Source organism: Miscanthus floridulus, chromosome 7 (genome assembly GCF_019320115.1).
Source record: "Miscanthus floridulus cultivar M001 chromosome 7, ASM1932011v1, whole genome shotgun sequence".
NCBI classification, from domain to species: Eukaryota; Viridiplantae; Streptophyta; class Magnoliopsida; order Poales; family Poaceae; genus Miscanthus; species Miscanthus floridulus.
In genome coordinates, this window is record NC_089586.1 from 131,960,107 (window position 1) to 131,981,655 (window position 21,549).

Below are 21,549 nucleotides of genomic sequence, written 5' to 3' on the forward strand. Positions count from 1 at the left end.
AGACCCCTTGTGTTTGAAGTTGGTGACTACGTTTATCTGAAAGTCACGCCAATGAAGAAGAAAAGGTTTGGAATCCGAAGAAAGCTTGCTGCGAGATTCGTAGGACCATACAAGATCCTAGAACAAAGAGGTCCGGTAGCCTACAAGTTAGAGTTACCTGAGACAATGAGTACCGTTTTCCCAGTTTTCCATGTATCACATCTTAAGAAATGCTTGCGTGTTCCGGAGGAAAGAATAGAACCTCGAGGTATTCAACTCAAATCAGATTTGGTGTATCGCGAGCAAGCAGTCCGAGTGTTAGACACTAAGGAACGTGCTACTCGGAATAGTGTGGTGAAAACATACAAGATATAATGGGATCATCATGATGAGGGAGATGCAACTTGGGAAACAGGAGAGTATCTACAAAAAGCTTATGAAGAATTTTATAACAAATGGTTCGTAACCCAAATCTCGGGACGAGATTTTTATAAGGGGGGAGGGCTGTAACACCCCGGTGTTATGCCTGCATTTAGGCATTGCTAATCATACATATCGTGCATCATCAAGCATCCTATTCATACATGCGTAATCTTGCATATAACAACTGAAACATTACTTCGAAACATACGAAACATGTTTGTGAAAAGTAAATGATGCATACACTTATTAGAGTTGTTTTGCTCTGATTTTTGCTTGCTAGTTGAGTAGAAACTGTTGGTTATGCTTGTAAATCATCTAGAATTGTTTAGCACAATTTTTGGAGCAAGGTTTGTATTCAAATTAATTCAAAATTTCGCTTCCAAAGTAATTTCCCAAAATTAGGGTTTTGAGTTAAAATTTAACTTTGATTCTATAATTTAAAATCTAGATAGAATTGGACTTTGGTCATAAAAGCAAAGTTGTAGAGAATTAAATTCTAAACAACTTTCATTTTTGGTACATTTTCAAAAGAGGTCATTTTCTTGCTCAAAATAAAATTTGAAAACTGTTATTTGAAAATTTATTGAAAATGGAAATTGAAAAGAATGTTTTCTGTTTTAGCGGGCCACCGCCTCGCTTCTGGCCCGCCAGCCGAAGCCGGCCCAGCGAGCCTCCCGCGCCGCGCGCGCGCCTCGCCTCGCTCGGCCCAGCCCAGCACCGCGCCGCGCCCGGCCTGCCTCCGCGCGCCTGCCCGCGCCACGCCGCGTCGTGCCCCGACCGCGTCAGGGCGCGCTTGCCGCGTGGCCGCCCTGCGCTGGCAACGCCCGCCGCGCGGCAGCCACGGCCTGGCTCCACCTCCACGCGCGCGCCTTCTTCTGCCCTGCAGCGCTGCCTCCTCCCCATTACTCCTCCCACTCTCTCAGCCGCAGAGCAACAGCAGCAGCTTCCGCCCGCGCGCAACACGAGCTCGCCACCGCCACCGCCGCTGCCTCGACGGCAGCATACCCCTCCCACGCCTCCATTCCCCGATTCACGCCGCCAGCAGCTCCGCCTAGCCTCCCTGCTTCGCTTGCGTTCGCTTGCAGCCGTCGTCGTCGAGGTAAGAACCAAGCGCGGCCGCCTCCGTCCTCTCCGGCGAGAGCACTGCCGCGGCCGGGTGGCTCGTCACGCCGCCGGGCCACCTCCACCATCCCAGCCGTTGCAGCTCAGCATGGCGTACACGCTGGCACCACCCGCGCCACCAGGAGGGCTTGCCGCCGGTGAGCACCGGCCGGCGGAGCGCCTCCCCTGCTCGGCCCAGCCGCAGTGGCGTGGCCTTGCCCGGCCGAGCTGGGCCAGGCTGGCTTGGGCCGAGCCCCGAGCTAGGCCGCTGCTCACCTCTTTGCTCGGCTGAGCAGGCCGGCTGTGGCCGTGGGCCAGTTCATTTCCACGGGCCGGCCCAGTAGAGTTTTAAAGAATTATTTTCAATTTATTCTTTATTATTTGAAAACAGAAATGGTTTGCAAAATGTTTGGATACTCAAAGTTGCTCCAAATTTGTTGAAACAAATTTTTCTAGGTTCCTTATCACCAGATCTACTAGGGCAAATTATTGCATGTCATTTTTGAGATACTTTTCTATAGGATTTTATTTAATCATGTAAATTGCTGATAACTTGAAAAATGTGTATAAAAATATATAGGCTTCAGAAAAATATGATTTCAAGTTTGTTCATCTTCTTATGTCATGTACTTCCTAAGAAAAATAGGTTTCATGCATGTGCTATGGGAAATTTTTTGAGGTGTAGTTCAAGTCCCTTTTAATGGCTGATTTTGTTATTTTTGCTAGAGAGCAAACTTTGTATAAAACATACATGTGGTAATTTTTGTACGGTCATTATAGGCTATGAAGAACCTAGGAAAAATATTAATTCTGTTGTTTGACACTTTTCATAGTACAAAGTAATTTCATGATCATTTTCATGCTATAGCTTGTCATTTTTGTGTAGGATAGTTTACTTATCCAAATGCTATGAAATTTTTATGGTAGTCTGTTTAGGATAGTATTATGCTACTGTAATTTTTTCAGATTTTTAGGAGCATTAGAAATATATGTTGCTATTCAAACCTATTATTAATTAGAGTTTAAGCAAGTATCGCTTTAAGTGTGATTAAGAAATTAGTAAAGCTTTGGTGTATCTTTGAAGCATTTCATAAGATAGGTTAACTTAACATATTAGTAGTAGAAGAGAATGCAGTAGATGACATGTGCTTATAGTATAGTTTCTTGGATGATGTTGACTACCTTGTATTTCAACATATCCATCGCATTCATCTCCGTCGATGCACCGTTTGCATAATCCCTTACGCGCATTGCATCATACAGGATCGCAAACCGAGAACCCAGTCGTCATACCCGAGGAGCCCGAGGAGCAGCTCGAGGTACAGCAGCAGGAAGTGCCAGAAGCCGACGAGGAGGACGTTGAGGAACTTCCGGAGTGCCCCGATCACCGTCCGAGCTCCTTCGAGAGAGGCAAGCCCCAGAGCATTTTTCTTCCGGTTTGCAATTATTTAATTAAATGCTTTACTTTAATTGATGCATTACGTTCAGGAGTTGTTTGCAACCGTTGCTGCATTATACCTTGTTTACCTTTGTTATACTACATCCTTGTTACCCTGTTATCCGCAGTCGAGTCAATGCTTAGCTGGCTTAGACCGGTAGAAGTCGGGTGATTTCCTGTCACCTGCGAGCTATAGGTGGTTACCTGGATCTGCTTGGATGACTATGAAGTCATGGTATAACTAAGTGTTAAATGAAGTTGAGACCAGACGGAGACTTGCAGAGTTTTGGACTGTAGTGTTTCCGTCTGTGTCGATTAAGGACCGACCGTTGTTGGGCCTCGAGTCATGTTGAACGCATGCCTTACATTTAGCTGGCCGGATAAAGTACCTTCCGACCGCGAAGCTGGGAGATTTTTCGGGCCGAGTAGATTGCCCGCAGCGCACTGTGCCGGAGCAGGTGTGGTAGGACACGGGGGCGAGATGATAAGACCAAAGTGCAGTCGGTCGGCCCCCGGGTACATGTGGTTCCTGGCAAACTCGAGATTCCTGGAAAGTTGACTCGGTGATCAATATCTCACTTTAGCGGGTGAGTGAGGTTTGTGTAAGGAATAAATCACCAGCTGGTTAGGAATCGATTCGAATCGCCATCGCTCCTGGATAGTGAGCACTTGACTTGAGTGACTTCATCGTAGTAAATGTTATGGAACACTTGGACAGTTATAATGAATATGACAGTATGGAAGTTGCTTAATGATCATTGGTTATCATTATCTGCTTAATCATATGTTTACTCTAGTATAGGTGCAAATCTAGTTGACAGGTTAATAATAATTAACTTGGCAATAATGCTTTTAGAAAGGTTCTTGAAATGCTAAAAATGCTTCTTTTTGCAAATGAGTCAGCTACCCTACTATAAAGCCCTTCATAATCCTTGGTGTCAATTATTTTCGGTTATGTCGGGTAAGTCTGGCTGAGTACCTTCTCGTACTCAGGGTTTTATTCCCACTTGTTGTAGATGGGCAGATGTATTACGGCTACTGTATCAACTGCCTTTATCCTGCGATGGGTGATGCTTAGGACCATGGGCATGGTCGTTCCTTATGTCTCATCTGATGCTTTTGTTGGAGATGATCATTCGCTGGCACTCTATTTAAACTCCGTGTGTGTGTAGTTTGAACAAATGACTTCCGCTATTTTCATTCGAACTGGTTTGTAATAACTATGTTGAAACTCTGATGTATTTGAGATCGAGAACTTTTATGTAATATGTGATGGTGACCGCTAAACTTATTACGATCATGGCTAGGACACGAGTTGGTTTGAAATCCTTCGCGATTTCACGGACTACCGGGTTATACGGACTTAAGTTTGCTAAATCGTCTGCTCTGGCGGATGATTTTCTTACTTAATTTCGTATAATTGGTCGGTTCTGTTATACCAGTGCATGGGGTATCCTAACCCGTGCTCATGAAAGGCAAGAAAAGAAACCACCTTGCTGGACCGAGGTTGTGGGAACTCCTCCCTTCCGGGAGCCCTCCAGTGCGCCACCTCCTTCGGCGGTAGAAACCCCTTCACGACGAAGGCCTTCAACACCGACTCTCTCATAGTGGATGACCTCTAGTCCGACATCTCGCTCCGGGTTCACGGAAGGATTTGTGAGTTTTTTCCTCTCCCTTGCTCTCCTCCTTTTCTTTCCTAGGAACTGTCGTGGCTCTCAAAGACGCTCTCGGCAAGAAGGAAGATGAGAGAAGGCAGCAGATGGGGAATAGGTGAAGGAATGGGGCAAAAACCTTCTCCCTTCTCCTACTTAAAGAAAAGAGCACAGTAGTTAGGGAAGGCACGCCGATCAGGAAAGTCAAAATGATGGAGCGAAAAACCCTCTCCCTTTCAATTTAATGCAGATAAGATACGATAGGATGCGCCCTGACCGATGAGACGCGCCCTACATAATGGAACAGTGCCTAATCAGATGGGATGTGGCCTAGGTATGGCCCACCACTACCGCACGCTAGGGGCAAGAACCAAAGCGCCACCACACATAGGCAGCTCTCCGCTTTCCCAGGTGGGACCTGAAAAAAAAACCCAAAACATGGGATCTCTGCCAGGAGAAACCATCGGGCTTCCTAAAGTCGATTGAATGGCTCAGGAAAATTACTGAGAGATAGGTAAAGAGCAAATGGACGCCCCATATAGGCCATACCGACTCCATCATGAACGATGAGCATGGGTCCCGGTCGGACATTTCCGACTAGAGCTCTTCAAGCCCCGTCGCTCGAGTCATCAAGATAACACTACCGACCCCCGCTATTTCCTTATAATCATTTTATACATCCATACATGCATTTATTCCATATGCCCATGCCCCCTGGATGATTCGGGCCTTAAACCACCCGGGGGCTCAGGAACTAAGCATCGCACGTGTAGCGAAATGCACCACAATGCTCCGTGTTGCATCATGAAACGGTAGTTGCCTCATTCGATATGAGCAACGACCAATCGGGGGTCAAAGGCCAGCCCACAAAGGGCTCAGGCTACCCCACGTCAAATAGAGTCAGGGGAGAAAACATAGATGAGCCTCGTGCGGCCCTCGCCTAGTCTGCCCCAAAGCAGACAGGGTCATCTCAACCTTCTTGTTCGATCCTAAACCTCTACCAAGCCCATAGAATCTCCATCGAGGGGAGGCCAGCAGGCCACCCGGGTCGGTCTCTAGAATGACCTAGGCATCTGTCGGGTTACAGGTAAAGGAGCAGTGGAATGTCACAAGATGGCTATGTCGACCCCATCATGAACGATGGACCTAGATACCACTCGATCATACCCATTAGCGAGCTCACCGAGCACATCACTCGAGCCCGAGCGATCGAGGCAAGTGACAAAACTCAGCCCCTTCGGTTGTGAGAAACCGAGGATAGGGTAACGCACACAACTCAAACCGACCCCTACCAAAGCCCAACGGGGCTCAGGGGCTCAAGACACCAAAACACCTAGGTCTACGACCCTGAACTCACCCCATCCATCGGTTACGCTTCGACTGCACACCAAACGCCCAGGTCTGCGACCCTGAACTTGCCCCATCCATCGGCTACGCTTCAACTGCACACCAAACGCCTGGGTCTATGACCCAAAACTCGCCCCATCTATCAGCTACACTTCAACTGCACACCAAAAATGCCTAGGTCTGTGACCCCGAACTCGCCCCATCAGGATCCATGAAACTCTGGCTCGTTGAAAGCTTTAGTTTGGTTTTGGTGAATTGATGAAACCCTAATTGCTAACCTAGTTTATCAAGTAATCATGAGATAGGTAGCACACTCCAAGTGATGAAGCAAATGAAGATCATAGCATGATGATGATCAAGTGCTTGGACTTGGAAAGAAGAAAGAGAAAAATAAAAAACTTAAGGCAAAGGTATAAACCATAGGAGCTATTTTGTTTTGGTGATCAAGACACTTAGAGAGTGTGATCACATTTAGGTTTGATAGCCATACTATTAAGAGGGGTGAAACTCGTATCGGAATATAGTTATCAAAGTGCCACTAGATGCTCTAACTCACTGCATATGCATTTAGAATCTAGTGGAGTGCTAACACCCTTCAAAATGTTTGTAAAAATATGCTAACACATGTGCACAAGGTGATACACTTGGTGGTTGGCATATTTGAGCAAGGGTGAAGAAGATAGAGTCGAAGAGGAGTTAGTCGTGCTAGATGACTTGGAGCAGCGAGGATCGTCGAGCGGAGGTTGGTGATTGTCTCCGGCTCCGATCGTGGTGATTGTGAGGGGTTCTTGACCTTTCCTTGGTGGAGTGCCAAAAGGTACTCTAGTGGATTGCTCATGGCTTGTGTGATCCTCATCTTATGTTGGCTATGCAGCACCCTATTGAGGGTTTGGCGTGTGAAGCCAATTAGCGCGTGAACCTCCAAGTGAGTGAATCGCCACAACAAGGACTAGCTTGCTGGTAAGCAAGTGAACCTCAGTAAAAAATCATTATGTTCATCATTGATTCTGAGGTGATTGGTCTTCATTGTTATTCATCCTTGTGATTCATTGGTTTCTTCATCTACACGGCGGTATAACCTTCTTGATCACTCTCTTTACTTTACCATAAACTAGTTGACAAGCTCTTTAGTGTAGCTAGTTGTGAGAGCTTGCTTGCTTGGTTGGTGTGGCTCTTTAGTTAGCCTTTGAGAGCACACTAACATAGGGTAGTGTCATAGTTTTTGTGTGAATATACACTATCTAAACTAGAATTGTGGTAGGTGGTTTGCATTTTGAGTAGGCTAGCGCAACACTTGCTTCACCTCATAATTGTCTAACCTTTTGTTAAGTATTGTTGTAGAAATTTTTATTAGGCTATTCACCCCCCCCCCTCTAGCCATTAGGACCTTTCAAGTGGTATCAGAGCCGAGTTCACTGTTATTTGAGGCTTAACAACCTTCGGTGTTAAAATGGCTCAAATCAACAACACCAAGAAGCCACCCCAATTTGATGGCTCCAACTATCCCTATTGGAAGGCCAAGATGACAACTTATATCAAGTCAATCAATAGGAAGGTTTGGAAGGTGGTAGAAACAAAAATTGAGATTGAAGATCCAGAGAATCCCACCGCGGCCGAAGAAGTACTTCTCCAAAACAATGACATTGCTCTAAGTGCTATTCATGATGCAATTGATGAAAGAACATTTGAGTAAGTCAAAAATATTGAGATGGCTCATGGGGCATGGAAGAAGTTGGAAGAATCATTTGAGGGCACTCAAGCCGTAAAGGGTGCTAAGGCATATATCCTTAAAGAGAAGTTTGCAAGCTTCAAAATGAAGGAGGATGAGAGTGTGCCAGAGATGTTACATAGGCTTCAAGTGCTTATCAATAATCTCAAAGCACTTGGAGAAGAAGTGAAGGACAAGGACTTCTCCCACAAGTTCTTGAGATGCTTACCTTCAAGATTTGGTACATTGGTCACCATTCTAGTGAGAAGCGGTTTGGACACCATGACACCAAACCAAGTATTGGGAGATATAATGACCGATGATACTTATAAAGATGATGATGAGAAGAAAGAAAAGAAGGAGAAGAAGGATGATAAGAAGAAGAGCATGGCATTCAAGGCCACATCATCCAAGGGCAAAGCTAAGCAAGAGACATCAAGTGAAGAAGATGAATCTTGGGATGATGATGATGATGAAAAGATGGCTCTCTTTGTAAAGAGATTTGGCAAGTTCATGATAAAGAAGGGCTATCGTGCTAGAAGAAAGAAGTCTTCATCCAAGAACAAAGAAGAGTCAAGAAGGTGCTTCAAGTGTGGAAACAAAGATCATCTTGTTGCCCAATGTCCATACAATAGCGACAATGATGACAACAACAAGAAGAACAAGAAGAAGGACAAGAAGGAAAAGAAAGAGAGGAAGGACAAGATGGCCTTCAAGAAGAAGAAGGGTGGTTCATATGTAGTCACTTGGGATAGTGATGCTTAATTGATGATGATGATGATAGTGATGATCACAAGACCACCAAGAAGAAGGTTCTTGTAAGCATTGCCATCAATGAGAAGCCTTCTCTCTTCGAATCTTCATCATGCTTCATGGCTAAGGCCACTAAGGTATAATCTTGTGATGATGAAAGTGATGAAGAACATGATGATGAAAATGAACATGAAAATGAAAATGATAGTGATAGTGATAATGATGAACCCACTAAAGATGAATTATTTGACATGCTATAAGATGCTAGAGAACACTTTGATATTAAGAGAAGGGAATGCAAAAGCTTGCGTAAGGAACTAAAAGCCCTTAAGCAAGCCTTTGATGAGCTTAATGCATCTCATGAGAGGCTAGAGAAAACCAATGAGAAGCTTGGCAAAGCTCACAAAAAGCTTGAAAAGGCTTATTCCTCTTTGCTTGATGAGCAAAATAAAAAGAAGCATGTTGAAACTTACAATGTAGGTTTAACTTGTGATATAATTGATGAATCACTATCTGTGCCTATCATTGTTGCTCCTACTAACCCTTCTTGTAGCACTCCCACTTCTACCTCATCTAGTAGTGATGGTCTCACTTATGATGTCTCACTAGTGGTTGAGAATGAGAACCTCAAGAAGGAGGTCACTAAGCTCACTCACACCTTAGCTAAGGCTTATGGTGGTGAGGACCACTTGCTTATGTGTTTGGGTAGCCAAAGAGCTTCTCTTTATAAAGAGGGATTGGGCTATACCCTCAAGAAAGGCAAAGCGACCTTTGCTCCTCATAAGACTAGTTTTGTGAAGAACAATGATCGGTTTTGCACTAGTTGCAAGTAAGTGGGTCACAAAGAGCAAGAATGCAAAAATAAGAGCAAAAATGCTAATGTATCCTCCATTAAGCTTGATTCATGCTATATGCTTACTAAGGGTACAAATAGTATGAAGGCTAAGTTCATTGGTAAACCATGGATGGGCTCAAAGAAGAAAGCCATTTGGATACCAAAGAGCCTAGTGACTAACCTTTAAGGACCCAAGCAAGTTTGGATACCTAAAAAGAATTGATCTTCTTTTATAGGTAAATTACAAAGCCGAAGGAAGACATTGAGTTCTTGATAGTGGGTGCACTCAACACATGACCGGTGATGCAAAAATGATCAACTCAATCAACACCAATGGCAATGATGGTTATGATAGTATCACATTTGGTGACAATAGCAAAGGCAAGGTCAAAGGGCTTGGTAAGATTGCAATATCCAATGACATGAGCATATCTAATGTGTTGCTAGTAGAGAGCTTGAACTTCAACTTGCTATCCGTGGCTCAATTGTGTGATCTTGGATTCAAATGCATATTTAGGGTAGATGATATAGAAATCATAAGTGTAGATGGCTCTAATTTGATCTTCAAAGGCTTTAGATATGAGAATCTATACTTGGTTGATTTCAATGCTAGTGAAGCTAGATTGTCCATATGTTTATTCATTAAGTCTAGCATGGGTTGGTTATGGCATAGAAGGCTTGGTCATATTGGAATGAAACAATTGAATAGATTGGTTAAGCATGACTTGGTTAGAGGCTTGAAAGATGTTGTGTTTGAAAAGGATAAGCTTTGTAGCTCTTGTCAAGCCGACAAACAAGTTGGAAACACCCATCCTAAGAAAAGCATGATGAGCACTAGTAAAACATTTGAGTTATTGCACATGAATTTGTTTGGGCCAACATAATACACTAGTATCGGTGGAAACAAATATGGCTTTGTGATAGTGGATGACTATACTAGATACACATGGGTATTCTTTCTAGTGGACAAAAGTGATGTGTTTGCAATATTCAAATCATTTGTCAAGGGCATTCACAATGAGTTTGAAATAACCATCAAGAGAGTTAGAAGTAACAATGGTAGTGAGTTCAAGAACACTAGAATTGATGAGTTGTGTGATGAATTTGAAATTAGACATCAATTCTTGGCCAAGTACACACCCCTAATCAAATGGCCTTGTTGAGAGGAAGAATAGAACACTTATTGATATGGCAAGGTCTATGCTTAGTGAGTACAATGTGAGTCGATCTTTTTGGGCTAAAGCTATCAACACATCTTGCTATTGTAGCAACCGTCTCTATTGTCACCCATTGAAAGAGAAGACACCATATGAGCTCTTGAATGGTAGAAAGCCCAACATTGCATATTTTCGGGTCTTTGGTTGCAAATGCTATATCTTGAAGAAAGGCACTAGATTGGGCAAGTTTGACAAGAAATATGATGAAGGGTTCCTACTTGGCTATTCCACCATAAGCAAAGCATATAAAGTTTGGAATTTGGATAGTGGTACTCTTGAGGAAGTTTATGATGTTGAATTTGATGAAACCAAGGGTTCACAAGTAGAGAATGAGAACTTAGAAGATGTTAGAGGCATTCAACTTTTAAATGCCATGAAGAACATGGATGTTGGTGAATTGAGGCCTAGGTAAGTGAATGATGATGAAGATGATCAAGTGCAAGTGAAGGCGCCCTTCACAAGTAGAGAATGATCATGAAGGCGTTGCATACCTCGGGGAACCCGTCGTCCTTGTCTTCGTCCTGGCCGCTGGCGCCCTTCTGCTTGGCGTCATCGTCGGGGAGCCCGAGCTTAGCGTAGTAACGCCGCAGCATGGTGCAATCCTCGAGAGCGTGCTTGATCGGGCCCTGGTGGTAAGGGCAGGGTTTCTTGAGCATGTCGTCGAAGGGCCTAGGGCCTTTGAAGCCTTGGGGGTTCTTGCGTTCCGCGGCTGCGATCAGATCAGCCTCCAGGACCTCCTGCTTCCCTCGGCGCCCCTTTTTCTTTCTCTTAGGGAGGTGGGAGGATGAGGCCTCGGGGGCCTCGTCCCTCCGCTTACCCTTGGTGTCGGTGTCGAGGAAGATGGCTCCAATAGCCTCTTTACCCGAGGCGAAGCTGGTGGCGATGTCGAGAAGCGCGGCAGCAGAGCGCGGCACATTCTGACCTAACTCTTAGACCAAGTCCCGACAAGTGGTGCCGGAGAGGAAAGCTTGGACGATCTCTAAATCACCGACGCTGGGCAACTCGGTGCACTATTTGGAGAAGCGCCGGATGAAGTCTCGGAGAGACTCGTCCGGCTTCTGGCGATAGTTCTTGAGGTCCTAGGAGTTCCTAGGGCGCACGTATGTGCCCTAGAAGTTTCCGACAAAGATCCTAACCAAGTCGCGTCAGTCGTGGATTTGCGAGGGAGAAAGGTGCTCGAGCCAGGCTCGCGCCGAGTCTGACAGGAGCAAGGGGAGATTGTGGATGATGAGTAGGTCATCGTCTGTGCCACCCAGCTGGCAGGCCAGGCGGTAATCGGCAAGCCAGAGCTCCGGGTTGGTCTCGCCACTGTACCTCGCGAGATTGGCCGGCTGCCGGAACCGAGTGGGAAAAAGAGCAGCGCGGATGGCCCTGCTGAAGACCCGAGGGCCTGGCGGTTTAGGGGAAGGACTGCGGTCCTCCCCGCTATCGTAGCGACCGCCTCGGTGTGGGTGGTAGCCCCGAACAGGCCCCTCGTTGTCGTGGCGTCATCGCCTGCTGACCACCTCATGGTCTCCCTGTACCTCGCGTTGATTGCTGAGGTAGTCCAGAAGCATGGGGACCCTGTGGGCTATTGGCGCTCAATCGGGCTCGGGATGAGCCGGGGCTTCCCTCTCCTACCGAGGTGGCGCCATGGGCAGGTTCGAGGCGCCCCCGTGCCGTCGGGAGGCGGAACTCTCGGCCTGCTGAACCGTAGTGGTCTCTAGGAGATCGCGGAGCTCGCCGTGGACCCGTTGCCCCTCTGTGGTAGAAGGTTCGAGCATTGCGCGGACCAGCATTGCTGCAGCCACGACGTTCTGGCTAGCACGATTGAAGACTGGGGGTTGCTCACTCCCTTCGTCGTTGTGGATGCAGTGATGCACATCATGGGCCCTCCGTCGGGCTCCCCCGCCTTCGCCGCGTCCTCGCTGTTCTTGTTTGAGAGAGTCTCGGAGCTGTTGTAGAAGGAGTTGGTCTTGTTCGACCTTGGCTTGGAGCTCACGGAGCTGCTCTAGGTCTGGGCGCTGAGGTCGTGCAAGAGCGATGTTCTCATTTCGTGCGGCCGGCAGGGCAATGCGTGGGGGCGTGGCGGCGCCCGCCCCTGGGCGAAGTGGGGGAGCGGCTACCTGCCGCCTCGTCCTCTTCGCTTGCCCTCGGCATCCTGAGCCCGACGTGGAAACACTCGCGAGTGGGATCGTAAGTGCCTTCGTCGTCGGAGTCGGAGTAACCAAAGCAGTAGTCGCTTGCGGCCAAGAACTGGCGCAAAGCCCCAAAGTCGTGGAGCCCGGAGAAATCCACTCCGGGCCATGCCTCGTCCTCATCCGAGGAGTCGGCGTGGGTGCTTAGGTCGAGACCGAAGCGCTGGCTGCGCTCTGAGGGATCCTTGTGAGCGGCAGCGTATGCGTAGGCGTAAGAAGCGGCAGCATTTCTCAACCCAAAGGGGTATGGGGATGGTGCCGTCACTAGATTCTGCTCCATCGGGGTTGGTTCTTCAGGGAGTGGTGGAGCGGAGCTTGACGACTAGGCATCGCCGCGAGCCACCGGTGATTTTCCTTTGTCCAAGCTCAGGCCAGACAGGTCCCCAGCCAGGGACCCCGTACCAACAGCTGGTCGCAGAATATCGGCAGGGAGTGGCGTGCCACCCTAGGTTCGTGTAGCATCGGGGTGGCCTTGCTCGCATCGTGCCTGGCGAGCGCGGCGAGAGCGGCCGCCCGGGCGTCGCCTGCGCCTGGGCTGTCGGTGCGTAACTTCATCGTCGAACGGTGGGGCCCAAGGAGCGAGGAGTACCATGTCGTACTCATGCCCTAGAGACATGAACTCTAGGCTCCCGAACCAAACCACTGTGCCGAGACGCAATGGTCGTACGGGGTCTGCCATCCGGAACCTGCTGGGATGACGAAACTGACACGCAGAGCCCCCTACCTGGCGCGCCAACTATCGGTGTTTCAGACCGGGGGGTCCATGACCGACCAGTGAATTTGTTCTGCGTGCTCCCGATTCCAGATGGTGATGCAAAGAGACACAAGATTTATACTGGTTTAGGCAATCGACGCCCTACGTCCAGTCTGAGAGATCGAACTCGTATTCCTTGCACCGAAGTGCTCTTAGTAGGGGGTTACAAGCTAAGGGAGAGAGGAAACTAGTCCCAGGTCTCGGCAGGGTGTCGTGTGGGCCGTCTGAGACGTTGCTCTCAAGCGGCTGGAATGTGTGCGTGTCTATGTGTTACAAGGTGTCCTCCTCCTTCCTCCCCTCTAAATGGCCTAAGTCCTCGCCTTTTATAGTTGAAGGGAAGACAAGGACAGTACATGTGTTAACTATGCGGCATCGTGCCAACAGGGGCGGCATGTCCGAGCCCTATGGCCTGTTCCTGTGGCGGTGTGGTCGTCGGAGTGGTCCATCCTTGGGGTACTGGGGCGGCGTGGTCGTCCCACCAGATCTTGTGCGTCGTGGGAGCCCCGAGAATGCCTCGGAGTGGACGCGGCGGCGAACATGCAAGCCACTGTGGACGGACTGTGTGCGAGGCTGAGACTTGGTTGGTGCCGAGGCTTGTACTGCGGTGGGGGGGGTCTCGGTAGGCATGAACCCCAAGATCACCGAGGCCCCGGTGTACAGTGCCAAGGCCTTGAGCGGGCGGCTGATCATGGGTACAGCGTTAGGACACAGTGGCCGGTAATCCCCATCGTACCCTATCCTAGCCGGTATGGCGCTGATCATGGACACAGTGGTGGGACACAGTAGTCGATAATCCTCGTCGTGCCCTATCCCGGCCAGCATGGCGCTGATGCGACCTCGGGTCGCGTCGACTGTTCTGTGGCGTGGAGCCACCGTTCGGCTGAGATTGCAGGAGTGGTTGAGGCATTAATGAGACATGACACGTTGTCGGGAGGGTCGGTCGAGGCGGGAGGCGACGGACCACGGACGAGCCAGCCTCGAGCGACATGGAGAATGAGGCCTCGTGCGAGACGGAGATCAGGCTCCTTGCCGAGGCCTCGCGCAAGAGGCCTCGCGCGATACGGAGAACGCGCCTCCTACCGAGGCCTTCCGTGGAGAGCCTCGGGCGAGGCGGAGACGGCGTTCCCTGCCGAGGCCTTCCCTGGGGAGCCTCGCACGAAGCGGAGTTCGTGTCAGGATGCCGAGGCCTCCTGCTCAAGGCTCGAGGCGAGGAGGGAGAGGACCCAGTGGGCTCGGTCGTGGCAGGTGAGGGGCCCACAACTTACCTTCTAGCTTTTCTTATTATTATTTTTTTAGATGGGACTTTAGCGACCCTATTTGATGTTTTGCTTGGGGTACCCGACACTAACATAGGGTAGTGTCATAGCTTTTGTATGAATATACACTATCTAAACTAGAATTGTGGTATGTGGCTTGTATTTTGAGTAGGCTAGCGCAACACTTGCTTCGCCTCATAATTGTCTAACCTTTTGTTAAGTGTTGTTGTAGAAATTTTTATTAGGCTATTCACCCTCCCCCTCTAGCCATTAGAACCTTTCACTCGCCCGATCCCTAAACTAACTAACTGCCTCGGCTGCATGGGATGCACCGAGGCTAGTATACACGACTCTGACTCGCCCAATCCCATGACACGCACCGATGCCAGGACCCGCGAGCTCCGTCTTGTCTGATCCCTAAACTAACTGCCTCGCCTGATCCCACGGCGCGCACCGATGCCAGGATGCACGAGCTCTACCTCGCCCAATCCTAAAACTAACCACCTCGACTGCGCAACGACGTCCTGGTTAACGACTCCATCTCGACTAAAAAACACACACACGCCTGCTAACAAACACCCCCAGACGATTCTGCCCGAATCGTCCGGGGACTCGAGGACTACACCCGCGGGTGCGCTCGCACACACCCACTGACAAAACAAAAACCTCCCCCGCTGGCAACACGAAAACCCCCCCTGATGATTCTGCCCAAATTGCCCGGGGGCTCAGGGGCTACACCCGCGGGTGCGCTCGCGCGCACCCGCCGTCAAGACAAAAATCCCCCAGACGATTCTACCCGAATCGTCCGAGGGCTCGGGGGCTCCTGTCGGGTTTATAAACCCGGGGTCCCTCACGGACCAGCTTCCCAACAAAAGCTCAGCCGAACAGGCAACGTTGCAAACAACGCACACCTCATGGGTCGGCCCAAGTACCTGAACAACAGGGCAGAAGGGCGATTCAATCACCGACCGGAAGGCCTGGCCGAGGAGGAACGACGCCCGTTTCTGACTCCAGCCCACCTCACCGACCGGAGCACTCGCTTTGGTCTCCAGCACGCCTCTAGAAGGCCTCTCCGACCGGAATGCCTGGATAAAGCACTACTTCCGACTCTGACCCGTGGGTCCGATCGGGGATGCGATAAACCCCTGCTCACTGCTCTTCTCCGACTGGCGCGATCAGAGCTGACTGGGACCAACCGACTGGGGACGCCCGCTCGGTAAGGACCAGGGAACGAACGAAGAAAGCAAGGCAGGGTGCACAAGTCAAACCGCAATACCAGGGACCGTACCCTATATACTTGCAAAAACAGTGCTCCGCAACCTCCCTGGCACTACAGAACCCAAACAGTATTGTAGGTGCCGACATTTTCTCCTACAGTATTGTGGGCGTCATTAACTCCCATACAGTAAGGCTTCCCCCACATGCCTCTGGGCATCGACAGTGTTGTGGGCGCCGGCATTTACCGTACCAGGCGAATATGGTAAAACCCTTGCATGTCTCCAGGTATCAACAGTATGACAGGCACCGACGTCTGCCATACCCGAAGAAGACAACACGACCTCCCACGTGCATCTGACTTCCAACAGTGTTGTGGGCGCCTACCATCGTCCTGTATCCGCCGGCGTGGGCAACAAGGCTTAGAAGCATACGTACTCTCTCCCTCTCACTTGTAAGGCCATCCTCTTCATCTATAAAAGGGATGCGCTCTCTCCCATTCAAAAAAAGATCATCCAAGTTCATAAAGATTGATTCAGATTCATCAGATTGATCAAGTTCACTAGTTCACAACCACAGAACTGCCAGGTTCGAACCACAAGCACATGCTTGAACACTTAGCTCATAGCAGGTCTCCCGTCACTCTCGTCCCTTCCGACCGGAGTTCGACCGGACTTCTTGTACCCCTCATCTTTCTCCTTCTCGTTTTTAACCCCACTGCAAACTTCGAGCACCTAGGCTCAGGAATAAAGTTACCGACCGACTCGAACTGGATGTAGGGCACGTTGACTGAACCAGTATAAACCCTGTGTCATTGAGTGCTAGGCCACCTCCGATCACAACATACGACAAAACTATAAATATTTACTTGTTGGTCACTTTCTGCACCGACGTGAACTATATGATTTCTTAAAAATTGATTTATTATAGTTGAAATTGTTTGACTTAGGACAAATATAATAGGATATGACGAAAGGGAGGGAGTAGTTACTGCACGGGATCTACACTGACATTTAATTTTTCTAAATGTTGTACGGCGCACTTGCATTGTGCCGGACTGATCATCATTAACGGCGACACATGCAGATCAAGGGAAACCAATGCAAGCCTGCACGATTGCATGCAGAGCCTCGTCATCATTTACAATTATATTAATTATTAATCATTTCCTATCGTGATGCCTTCGGACAAAAGGCAAGCCGCATGGTTTGATGCCCCTGGTTCTTGGCTCAGTGCGTTCGTGTGGCACTGGCAACTCTTTTGGCAGGGCAGGTCCTGCGGAGAAAGGGAGGGACAAGCCATTGATGGGAGGTTTTGACCCTTCTCTTCTCCCAACGCGTTTACTTGCTCATCCTCCCTTCTTTTCTTTTCTTAAAAAAAAGGGAAAGATATTTTTCTCGTTCTCTTCTGCACGAGTATTGTTACATCCGATCCTAGCCGTTATTGTTGATTCGAACAGGGGCCTTTTTTCAGCGTGAAACGATATGATCTTTCTTTGTTCTTTGCAAATATATATATTTGAGCTTTCCGTGTGTGTGTGTGTGTGTATACCCTTTTTTCAGCGTGAAACGATATGATCTTTCTGTGTTCTTTGCAAATATATGAGCTTTCCTAGTACCATATATATATATCCATATACAAGGACTATAGTCTACTCCATATATACTACTGGTTCTGCGCTCACTTTTGAGCTCGCTTTTCATCACTTGAATTTAGACCTTGTTTAGATTGCCTCAAAATTCTAAGTTTTTTCATTCTTTTTTCATCACATCAATTTTTGGACGCATGCATGGAGTATTAAATGTAGGTAAAAAATAACTAATTGTACAGTTTGGTTGTAAATCACGAGACGAATCTTTTGAGCCTAGTTAGTCCATGATCAGACAAAGTTTATCAAATACAAATGAAACGTGTTACAGTGTCCAAATTATAAAAAATTGCAATCTAAACGAGGCCTTACTTGCACTCGTGGCGTCTTCAGCTATAGCTTACCGGTTCAGAAAGTGTCCTATCTTTAACGCCACACATGTTTTCAACTTGAGATGCAAAACTCCTCACTTTTGCTTTCCTTGAAAGAGCGCACAGCGCCAGGCAGTACACATTTTTCTGTTGAGTGGTAGGAAACCGAGCTTTGGGGTTGCACTGCACGTCTTCGATCGATCGCTATGCATTTTTATACGACTTTTATTTCGGTGCCAAGTGATACAGTATATCAGTTGAGCAGCACCCACCTCCACAATTCTTGTTTCCGCCATTATGTATTATTATTGGGCTTTACTACTGCATGCATGCGCAGGATATAGCCTCCCGGCGCGCACACCACACTAGCACAGTAGATTTGAGTAAAAAAAAAACTCAGCAGCCTCTTCATCGACTCCGACACCGTCGCCCCCGCCCCCCCGCGGGCGCTAGGGTTCGCCGGTCCGGCGAACCCTAGCGCCCGTGGCGGCCGCCCTCTTCCCCTCCCTCCCACCGCCGCCCTCTTCGTGAGCTCGCCACCGCCATCTTCTCCAGCTCCAGCAAGCCTCCCCCGGCCCGACCGCCGCTCCCGCTGCCAGCTCCCCTAAACCGCCCGCCAACCATCCTCACTGCTTGGCCTACCTACCTCCCCCGACCGAACAACCTATACCCCACCGGAGTTGGAGAAGAAGAGAGAGAGCTCGCCGGAACGCTAAAAGCTAGATCCACCAGCAGCAGCAGCAGGAGGAGGAGGAGGAGGAGAAGGACGAGGGGTGTAACATCCTGGCCCAAGGCTTAACAGGATTAATAGGATACTCATACCAATAAGTTGTAACTTCTTTTCCGGAAGCCCATCTGCAAATAACTCCGAGGTTAAGCGTGCTTGGCCTGGAGCGATGGGTGACCGACCGGGAACTTCTTCCCGGGTGCGCACGAGTGAGGACAAAGTGCGTAGAAAAGACCTGTGTTGGTCTGTGAGGGCAGTCTATATCCTAGAGAAGCTGTTAGATGTAAGCGGGCCCGGCCTCGGAGAGGCGGGACGTTACAGAATGGTATCAGAGCCGACTCTCGCGGTTTCACGGGCGCGTGTGTCGTAGTTGCGCAGGCATGGTGCGCATGGCTGGTGTGGATCCGGCGTGGTCACACAGCATGGCACATGCGCTGGCTCTGGACACACGGACGTGGCCAAGAGAGGACGCTCCTGGCTTGGGATTGATCGACGAGGACGTCGATCTCTTAAGGGGGTGAGGATGTAACATCCTGGCCCAAGGCTTAACAGGATTAATAGGATACTCATACCAATAAGTTGCAACTTCTTTTCCGGAAGCCCATCTGCAAATAACTCCGAGGTTAAGCGTGCTTGGCCTGGAGCGATGGGTGACCGACCGGGAACTTCTTCCCGGGTGCGCACGAGTGAGGACAAAGTGCGTAGAAAAGACCTGTGTTGGTCTGTGAGGGCAGTCTATATCCTAGAGAAGCTGTCAGATGTAAGCGGGCCCGGCCTCGGAGAGGCGGGACGTTACAAGGGGCCTACTTGACGGCGGATCCGCCGCCGCCGCCGCGGCCAGATCCGCCATGGCCACGGTGATGAAGAACTCCTCTTGGAGGTAGATATCCATTCACCACCCGCCACCAAAAGACATGAACCTTAGGAGGCACAAAGACTCTCCAGATCCTCATCCATGTCGGGTCACCCGAAACTAACGCCTGGTCCATCTCCCTCTGTTGGCAATGATCATCAAAGAGGAGTCGATATGCCGATCGATCCGTGTATAAACCATGTGTTTCTGGTTCCCAGGCCCATCCGTCCGGCCCGGTGCCCTTTGCTGGTGTACTCAAAATAACGTGGGCATCAACTGCGGCAAAGCTTTGTTTGATCAATTCCACATTCCAAGCCCCGCTCGGTGTCATGAGATCAGCCACACGACTTGCACCTGCGGGATCTCAGGGGCAACAATCGGTCTCCCCTCAAAGTGGTCTGGGATCCACCGATCTTGCCATATTCGTGTTGTACTGCCATCACCAATCCCTTCGAATGAGGTCTTATACAAAATCTCTCTACCAGCCAGGATTCTTCAGCGAGAAGTTGAGAACAAATACATAGGTAAGAATAGATATGTTGTCCATATAACCAAAGATTAAAAAAAACTAGCTTAGCAGCTCTTGTGTTGAGTTAAGAAAAAAACTACCCCCGTCTAGAAAATGATGTGACTCTAGTTTTATTCTTCAATATTTATGACATGGTACTCCCTCCATCTGAAATATAAGGTATCCAAGTAATTTTAGAAACAAATAAGGAGTATGACAAAATACTAACTTTTTTTGCGACTTACAAAATACTAACTTGTTCCATCACTAATTAGTTAGTTTGGTTGTTAAATTGCTTCAGCTCCTAGTAACGTGTAGTTTAAACAAACATGTATGCATGCTGTAGACTTTGGTTGATGATTACAGGAGTCATTGTGCGCAAGATGTTGTTTAAATTAAAAGATATCCATGGATGGGAGTTAAGAGGAATGTACGCATGAATGAGGTTGAGCAATCCAAAATATCCTATAATTTGAGACAAAAATCTTGAGCCTTCGGTACCTTGCAATTTAAGTATACTATGAAAATATATTCCTTAACAATTATAATTGTTTTGTATAAAGTTAGGCAAACTCTAGACGGTTTGACTTGACACTTGCTACTCCCTCTATCATGGAACAATATTATGACTTCTAAATTTTGTACTAGAATATAAGATATTTTACTTGGGAGGTATTCTTAGATTTGATAGAGTTTGTTAAAAAGGTAATCAAATTTAAGAAGAAACTTTTTAATTGGGTTTTAATCTATGGATACACACGGGGTCATTTAAGTATTATAGGATATAATAAAGTTACGTAAACTGAGACATATTTAATGGGAGCTTTTTACATGGGCGAATGAATGGCCGTACTGTTGGCTTGACATTAGTGGCAGTTTGGTCCTTAGATCTCGTCAGAGCACTCTGAGCTGGTGCTTAAACAGGGCGAGGAGGAGAGGAGTTTAACTGATGGATGCCTACCAGACAAATTAACGTGCGGCAGGTATGACACCACTCTTCTTGATGAGCATGCAATTAAAAGGAGAAGGTTTCATGCATCTCGTTGAAATATATGGCCTCCGCGAATGCCGGGCGGCCCAACCGTGCATTTTGTTAGGCGTGTAATCACGTAGGAGTGTATAGACAGAGTAGCTGAACACTATTATAGGATTGATTTTGCGTGAGGGTGCACTTTAATTAACGGAGGCGGTCACAAAATCTAACCGCCTCGAAAAATACCAGACGATTTACGGAGGCGGACACTTTTGCCCGCCTCATAAAATCGATTTACAGAGGTGGTCAAAAAATAATCGCCTCCTCAAATAAATTTACGGAGGCAGGCATTTTAAGACAACCGCCTCCAAAAATAGTCTATTTTCGGAGGCGGTCGTCTTAAGGAGCCCGCCTCGGTAAATCTAATTTTTGAGGTGGTTATATTATAAGACCCGCCTCCGAAAATCTGGTCCAGCCCGCTACCATTTCTAAGCCCAATACCTAGTGGCGACTATATAAACCAAACGAAAACCCTAACTAGACACCAGGCGCCGCTCTCCCTCTCGCACAGGCGCCGCTCGCCCTCTCGCAAGCCTCCGGTCCCTCTCTCTCTCTCTCTCTCTCTCTCTCTCTCCACCGCCTCCCTCTTCGCCACTCCCCCCCCTCTCTCTCGC

At 48.4% G+C, this 21,549-nt stretch overlaps 1 protein-coding gene across 1 annotated transcript; it reads left to right on the forward strand.

Moving 5' to 3' along the window:
- The first annotated feature begins 991 nt into the window (after positions 1-991).
- LOC136466307 (proline-rich receptor-like protein kinase PERK9) lies at positions 992-1,795 on the forward strand. The gene has a single exon (XM_066464690.1). The coding sequence runs from the start codon at positions 992-994 to the stop codon at positions 1,793-1,795; it is 804 nt and encodes a 267-aa protein (XP_066320787.1).
- The last annotated feature ends 19,754 nt before the right edge of the window (positions 1,796-21,549 follow it).

Excerpts from the sequence above, each read along its gene's own strand:
- LOC136466307 (XM_066464690.1), top strand. The coding sequence starts at position 992 with ATGGAAATTGAAAAGAATGTTTTCTGTTTTAGCGGGCCACCGCCTCGC.